Source organism: Acartia tonsa, chromosome 3 (assembly GCF_053477335.1).
Source record: "Acartia tonsa isolate MP-2025a chromosome 3, ASM5347733v1, whole genome shotgun sequence".
Classification (NCBI taxonomy): domain Eukaryota; kingdom Metazoa; phylum Arthropoda; class Copepoda; order Calanoida; family Acartiidae; genus Acartia; species Acartia tonsa.
In genome coordinates, this window is record NC_137262.1 from 42,709,724 (window position 1) to 42,718,052 (window position 8,329).

At 32.5% G+C, this 8,329-nt stretch overlaps 1 protein-coding gene across 1 annotated transcript; it reads right to left on the reverse strand.

Moving 5' to 3' along the window:
• Nucleotides 1–3: 3 nt before the first annotated feature.
• Nucleotides 4–7,615, reverse strand: LOC145314258 (uncharacterized). Its single transcript, XM_080154103.1, has 5 exons — nucleotides 7,544–7,615; nucleotides 5,604–5,669; nucleotides 3,446–3,533; nucleotides 1,612–1,659; nucleotides 4–270 (listed from the first exon to the last, which is right to left on the reverse strand). The coding sequence occupies exons 1-5, from the start codon at nucleotides 7,606–7,608 to the stop codon at nucleotides 145–147; spliced, it is 393 nt and encodes a 130-aa protein (XP_080010229.1). The 5' UTR covers nucleotides 7,609–7,615; the 3' UTR covers nucleotides 4–144.
• Between the last annotated feature and the right edge of the window lie 714 nt (nucleotides 7,616–8,329).

The following is an 8,329-nucleotide window of genomic DNA, read 5'->3' on the forward strand; positions in this document are numbered from 1 at the left end:
TAATGTCATTAAAAGTGCACAGCCAACAAATTGTCAGCAAAATTGTTGCAAAGAATTATCAAAATCTCTTGGCAATGAATATTGCAAAAGTTTGAAACAGTGGTATTTGGTTTAGGAAACATAATACGATGCGATAAACCACTGTTAATTTATTAATGAGTTGTCACTCCTGTTACAATCCTCTAGTTCATCCACATTATCAAGTCTAGTTGTTATACTTGCAAACTGTTCCGTTGTTGTCTCTTTCAGACCATTTAGCTGCTCAAGTATCTAAATTATATAATATTTTGTAAAAATGTTATCCTTATATAAAAGTAACAGGATCTGTCTGTGTTTGTTTGGCTGTCTTTACCAAAGGATCTCGCTAACCGCTGATTCGATATAGCTTCTCATAGGTTCTGGTAAGGCTAATAACTATTTTGGGGGAGGTTAACACCACCCTTCCAATAGAAATCGACAAAACTTTTTTAAAATTTAGATAGAAGACGCCACTGAATAAGTTTCTGGATTTCCCTTCCTACAAGCATGCTAAAACTTTTACATTTTAAAACTATAATTAAAAGGGGAGAGGGGGGGGGGGGTCGACTTTTCTGTTTCTTTAATATTCAACTTGCAGTCACGCTATGTTTGTCGGATATGTTCAGCTTCGATGTTATGAAAATTGCCATTCTTGTTTTCTATAAAATTTAATTGATATTTGGTTGTATGATTAAGAAAACTAAATTGATAAAGATTGATAATAAAAGATGTTGAAGCTCCTTCTTCCAATATTTGCAGTGAATCTATATTGTTGTATTGTATCTGTATAGCCAGAAGCGAGACAATTATTGACATCCTGTCAAACTGAAAGCCTCAGCTGACCTTGTTCTGACTTTACAAAATTGTATTTATTATTGTTTATTTTTGCTTTAACATTGCATTTTCAAGGATTCATGGAATGGAAGGGTTGTGTAAGGTTTTCCATGAATTATACAATACAATTTTGGATGTCCGTCTGTATGTTTGTTTATCCCAGAAAACTCTTTTTGGAATGAACTGATTACATTCTGATTTTTTAGGGAAGGATTTTCTAGTCCTAAATGAAGTAAACTATTAGTAAAAGAGTTTGAATTGATAGATTTGTTATTTGTTGCAGGTTCTTGTTAATGATTTAAAATGCATAATCAGTAGACTCAATTGAAATTCAAATGCAATAGAAATTAGGTCAATAGTATAAATTAAAAGAAAACTTTAAGCAGATAAGCCTATTTAATTAAGTACATATATGTAGGTATGTCTAGTAAGATCTCGGAAACTAATAAAATGTTTATTCCAGTATGGGTTCGAAACTGATTAATATCCAGTAGATTAAAACCTGTTCTCAGCCATACTGAAAACTCATAGAATATTAAGATTAATAACAGTTTCGTTAAAGCCGAGGGGCTACCAAAACTGGTTTAAATCTTATATTTTTTTATCTAATATCCAAGGAAAGCTGTATAATATGATGTGATAAATAACTATTCTACAATTTTTATAAAACCTTAATGTATAAAAAGAAATAAAAAGTCAAAAATGGGAGAAACAAAGCTTTGTAGAACATACTTTCATCAATAATAAAAAGAACCTTACCTCATTCTTGCTTTCTGTAAGATTTGTTTCTGATTTTGTGCCCAAATCCTGAATTAATTTGAACATTAATCATTACATTGTGCACTTTCTAAAGTTGGGTGCGAGACACCAAGTTTTCTTTCAAAAAAAATTAAAGGAGGGGGGGGGGGGGCATATTTACATCTAAACTTAAACAGAAAGCAAAATGGTCTAAATATTTAGGTAGATTCTTGAAACTTGGTACATAAGCCTAGTCCTATAGTTACCCCATCTAAAAAATTCAAAATTTTTTATTTTTAGGATTTTAAAATGTAGTACCTATAGGACTAGGCTTATGTACCAAGTTTCCAGAATGTAGCTCAATGTTTTGACCATTTTGCTTACTGTTTAAGTTTAGATGTCATTACGCCCCCCCCCCCTTTATGTTGAAAATGCTTGGATACTGTTACTTTTTACAATTCAATCAAAACTTTTATCCCCCTAAAAATTAAAGCTAGCCCAGCAAAACTTTAAAAAAAGGTAGCATGCTAGGTTGTTTGCTATTGTTGGCGATAAACGTTGGAAAGTCAGCCTTTCAAGAAAAGGTAGGATGCCATCGATATCAAAGCAGAGTAGCATAAAGTAATACTGCTCTCTATTTGGTTCTTTCTATTTCATAAAAGCCTCTCAGATCTTTTTTCACTTCTTTTATTTTTATCCTCTCTCTCTCCTCTCTCTCTCTCACTCTCTTTTAATTTATGCTACTATTGTGCGACTTTGCCCCATACTCTGCTACGATATCGATGGCGAACTCGCATGCTACCTTTTGCTTGAAAGGCCGATTTTCGAGGTAGCATAGGAATCGGTTCATATATTGCACGAGCTCAAAGGTGACTCTACGGCGAAATATCTTGCTGGGAGTACTTTCACACAAAGGTCGTAAAATCTTAGGGCCGATTGTCTGTTACCCCAGGTGTTGAAGTGCTTAGGTCTTCAGGAACTCAAAACGGCAAGAAATAATGTACATTTCAAATCGCGGAAAGAAAACGAAGTAGCTGGTTTCGTCGTATTTTCACAGTAGCTTTTGATACGACGGAACCCACTACTTCGTTTTCTTTTAATGATCCTAACTTTACCTAATAAATTTTAGAAAAGATTTTAATTGTGAGAAATAAGTTTCATGCTCCAGGTTGCTGTATATCAATTTAGTTGAAAATACTTCATATATCACAATAATGTTTCTTCAGCTGGTACAAATATATCAAGAATAGGAAAATAAAAAGATGTTGTGCCAATTTTGTTTGATTTATAAGAATTGTTATACTTTACTTGTTACATTGTTCTATAAAAACAAGAATAAAAATATCGTATATCGAAGCTAGGCATTTATACATATTTTTCATTTCTTAAAAAACTGTTTGATGATTTTTTCACACTTACATATATCATGTAGTATGTACTTTATGACATGATTTATAAATAAATGTATTAATAACATGGCTTGATATTACTCTCCAGAAGATTAATTAAATTAATCTTCTCATACGGTTACATAAATTGTAAATGTTAAAAAGGGATAGGGCAAATTATTCTTTTTGTGCATATTTCATAGCTTTTTTTTAAATCATGAAAAAACCTTTCCCATAATCAATTTATTCACCTTTTTAAATTATATGAAAAGAAGAGACGAAGCCCAATCTGTTCCACTTTTGACGTCATATTCTCCATCTATTTTTAGGGGTTTTCTTTCCCTCTTCTCCTCTCATCTCTCTCATTTTATGACTTTACAGGAATCAAAAGTGGTGCAAAAGTGGTAAAGATTGGGCTTCGTCAGAAGAAGATAAAATGATGGTTTTATGCAATCTTCAATGCTTACCTCTAATGCAGAAGATTGTTCTGTTCCCTGTGATTCTAATTTCTCCAGAACTTCATTAATTTTGGCCTCATGATCTGTTTTTAGTTGGCTGAAATATAGAAGAATGATGATATTCAACAGAAATAAACTTTCCATGTAGAAAATGATATTGTTGTTCTTTTTTTGGATTTTAATTTTGCGCTGGTGATCTGTTTTTGGATGGCTGAAATATGATGATTTTCAACAGATAACTCTGAACTTTTCATGCAAATTATTTTGTTGTTCTTTTCTTAGATCTCAATATTTTTTACACTGTATTCATCTTGTTTATCATACTACTCGTTTTTCGTCCTATTTAAGAGTACCTATATTTTTTGTGCTTGTATATTACAGTTGCTATACCTCTTAAAGATAATTTTACACAAGCAGGACTAACTAGCCAACTTTCAGAATTGCTTTGATTTTATAAGGACTAAAACTGAAACCAATTATCATTAAATTTCTTTGTGTTAGGTGCACCCATTTCTTCTTTAACTTAATAGCTTTATAAACTTTTTCTCGTATTCATTCGAATCCGGTGAATAGGAACCGGTTCTCATCCATACGAAAAAAACTATGTCTAGCATCGTATTATATCCAGTTTTCTACGAATATAAAAATGTACAATCATAAAATTAAAACCAGTTTTTTAGCCGGTGCCTTCGGCACCTCGGGGCTAAAAAAACTGGTTTTTAACTTATAATTGTACATTCTATATCCGCGAAAAGCTGTTTATAATACGATGCGAGAAATAACTATTATTGTCAATATTAACCCTTTACAGTCGGGCCCCTTGCCGCACCTTAATCAGTCGGGGGGGGGGGGGCGTTCAACGCCCCCCCTTAGTATCTCAGTTCCTATTAGAGCTAGCGGGCTAAATTTTTTTGTGCAAGTCCCCTGTTTGATAATGAATTTCCGACCTTTTATAAGTCTAAGTCAATTTTCGCTTCCTTCACCCTTTTATTTAACAACCTTTGTTTTTAGGTCCTTTTTTACTTAAAAATTTCAAACGGCAGTAATTTTCTTATTTTTGAAGCTAGAAGAAAATTTTTTTTCCAGAAAATGTTTATCTTTGTGTAAATTTTACATTAGAAATATCAAAATATAAATTTCAGCGGCCGCAGCTGTACTTGGCAGCTGCCAGCCGCCGCAGTCGGCGGTCGGCGGGAAAACGGCGGCGGATCTTCATGAAATTTTAATACGTTATGTAGACATGTAAGAAAAGCTTAAGTTTAAAATTTGAAGTCTCTAAGTCAAAAATTGCGGCCACAGGAGCCTTTTAAAGATTTCTGGAGACCTGGAGGATCAGGACCTGCAGGATCATACCTGGAACCTGAAAGTGACTTGAACACCTGTATTTCATATAAGGATGTACTACTAGAGGATATTTTAGTATTTTGGTATGATAAAATGCTTTGTTTTAGTCAAAAATATATTTTTGCTCTTTACCTGGATGACCCTGCCAGGTTTGCTGGCATCCTGTGCCGGCCAGGATGGAGATATTCAAAAAATTCCAACTCTCAGTTATGTGTCATACCCATACTTAAAAAGTCAAGCAGTTTGGGCTCTTCATCTTTCACACACAGAAAATGAGATAGAAAAAACCGGATGGGGGGCGTTCAACGCCCCCCCCCCCGACCGTTAAGGGTTAAGTTTTCCAAGGATAAACATCAATAGTTTTATATATTTCCAGGAACCATGCTTGGCTTTTCATTTCTGTTTTTCATCATAATTCTAATATTAAGAGTAATCCGACATAAACAGTGAGTTGTCATTTCTAAAATGTCTAAATGTCTGTACTTTTTCAGGCTTTTAAAAATAGAAAAATATTTTGTAAAAAAAAATGCCAAATATATAATATCATACATCAAGTATCATATATGATATTATCTTATAAAACACATATTTCTCATAGGTCTTACATTTTTGTAATCCTTTGGGTTTTGATACTTTAGTGGTATTTAGAAAGAACAATCTGAATATGTTTGTAAAATTTTTCTAATTAGATATACATGTATATCTTCCCTGGAAATATAAGAAGTTTTACTTCAACGAAGAACCTTATAAGTTCAACAGCAAGCAAGATCCTTTGGGACAGACACACAAACAAACACTTTTAGTTTTAAACAAGGATTGTTACCTGACTGATTCTTCATTGGCAGTTTTAAGTTCCTCAAGTGTCTTCTCCTGTTCTTCTTTGTATGCACTATATATAAAAACTAGCGGCTTCGCCCCTAGCCTCTAGGGGCTTTGCCCCAAGAGGTGATAAAAAAAATTAAGGCAAAATTTGTTAAAGGACCAAGGAAATCTTCAGCAAAAAAAAAAAAAATGGGGGGGGGATTTTTTTGTTTTTGGGGGGTTAGGGGTTTCCCACCCCCCAAGAAAATAGCTTAAAACCACCACAGGACCAATAGGTATATACCCTGAAGAGTAGAATCCAATCGGTTCAGTGGTTACCGAGATCATAAGGGACAGACAGACAGACGGACAGACAGACGGATAGACATCGTTCTACTTTGTATTATAGATAGTTTCAATTTTCCATTTACTCACTAGTGGTTTGGTCCTTGGAGGGGAGGAAAAAGTGGTCACACACCCTTAAATTTTTTTAAGTTGTTAGGGTGTGAGGCGGGGGATGCTTTTTAGGGTGGCAATACTTTTAACTATTAAAGGTTTATCTAACCAACCCACAAAGAAAATGTTTCAACCCCCATTAACATATACTGTAAAACTTCCTAAAAATTTAAGAATTTAAATTTTCTGAGATCATAATAGACATAATTAGAAAAGCTAGTTTATTTGGTATGATAAGAAATGGGGATCAGTAATATTTGACATAAAATCACTTCACATAAATTCATTTCACATAAAACGTTTCACATAAAGTATCATTTGACATAAACTCATTTGACATAAAGGTACATTTGACATAAAAACGTTTTACATAAAATCATTTCACATAAAGGTACATTTGGCATAAAGGTACATTTCACATAAAGGTACACTTGACATAAAGGTACATTTCACATAAAGGTACATTTCACATAAAGGTACATTTCACATAAAGGTACACTTGAAATAAAGGTACACTTGACATAAAGGTACATTTGACATAAAGGTACATTGCATGGCAACCGGTGAACAGAATCTCAGTTCTGCACCACAAGCCTCGCACGACTGAAGTCCCCATGTCTATACAGTCATATTTATATGAAAATATTTTTAGAACATTTTTGAAATTTTTTTGAAGATTTTCAATTTTTTCTGGAAGATTTTAGAAACTTTTATTTATTATTAAAAGAAAGCAAAATTACCTCGGGGAAAATCTTCAAAAAAAAATTCAAAAATCTTCTAAAAATATTTTCATATAAATATGACTGTATAGACATGGGAACTTCAGTCGTGTGAGGCTTGTGGTGCAGAACTGAGATTCTGTTCACCGGTTGCCATGCTCGGGGAAAAAAATGACAACCTCGGGTACACTTTGAAATGTATCTTTATGTGAAACGTTTTATGCCAAGTGTACCTTTATGTCAAATGTACCTTTATGTCAAGTGTACCTTTATGTCAAACGTACCTTTATGTCAAATGTACCTTTATATCATATGTACCTTTATGTCAAATGTATCTTTATGTGAAACGTTTTTATGTGAAGTGTACCTTTATGGCAAATGTACCTTTATGGCAAATGTTTTTATGTCAAATGTACCTTTATGTGAAGTGATTTTATGCCAAATGTTTTATGTGAAATGAATTTATGTCAAATGATATTATGTCAAATATTACTGATCCAAGAAATGGTGTTTCACTCGCAATACAAAAAAAAATATTCGTTTGTTCATTCAAAACTCTTAAATGTTCAGTCGAGGTCAATTTCAGGAAAATACTAAATTTGCATTGGTATAAAGATTTTTTCAGTTTTTATTTCTTTCAGAAAGTACTGGAATGCTTGCAAAAAACTGTGTATAGTAAAATAACAAAACAAACCAACTGGCTAATCTAATAAATATTACCAAACTAGCTTAGACCTGTATTTTAAATTACTTTTCATCAAAATCATATAATTTAAAAAAAACTTACTTGAATGTTTCCTCTAGCTTAGTGATAAGCTCTTCAGGTGTTGGCCCCTTTGGCCGTCGAGACATCTTTATGCAACCTGAAATATTCGGCAGTAGCGCAGATACTCTTTAGTTCTGCCTAAATTCTAAAGTGTAAAGAATCAGGGCTCTATACACATATGTACATACAGTTCTTCAAAAATTCTTAACCATTAAATTTTGTTATTTCTATGGAAAATAATTTTTTGTTATTTTTTTTATTGATTTAAGTAATGGACTTTTTATGGTTCATTTTAAAAAAGCTAAGTAGTCTAAACATGTCTTAAAGGAATGTGAGTAACTCTCAGCCTTGCAGCTTAATTTTAATCCAAAATACCTATCTATCTACATATAAAATACTTACTTTATTACAGAGGTTTATTTCAACTTTAATTTGTATCTAACGATTATTCATTTATTTAAATTTTTTCTTACTGTTTCTATAATCTTTAAATAATATTATTATTGAACTTGTTTAAGGAAAAGTAGAATGAAATTGTTCATATTTTATAATTCTGAACTACAACAAAGTTGTAAAAGTAATGACTGAATGAAGGGAATGGTTTGATTGTACTCGTGTTGTATAACTGCAGTTGTTTGAATTCTTTTTTTATCCACAGGCTGGAAGCCTCCACGACACTGGAAGGTTTATTGAAGATTCGCAGAAAACAAGGATGAATAATTAAAAAACAAATGCAAATTTTAAAAGTTTTAACTAAAAAAATATTTGGATGCAAAGACTTGTCCTCTAATACTCAGAAATGTAATA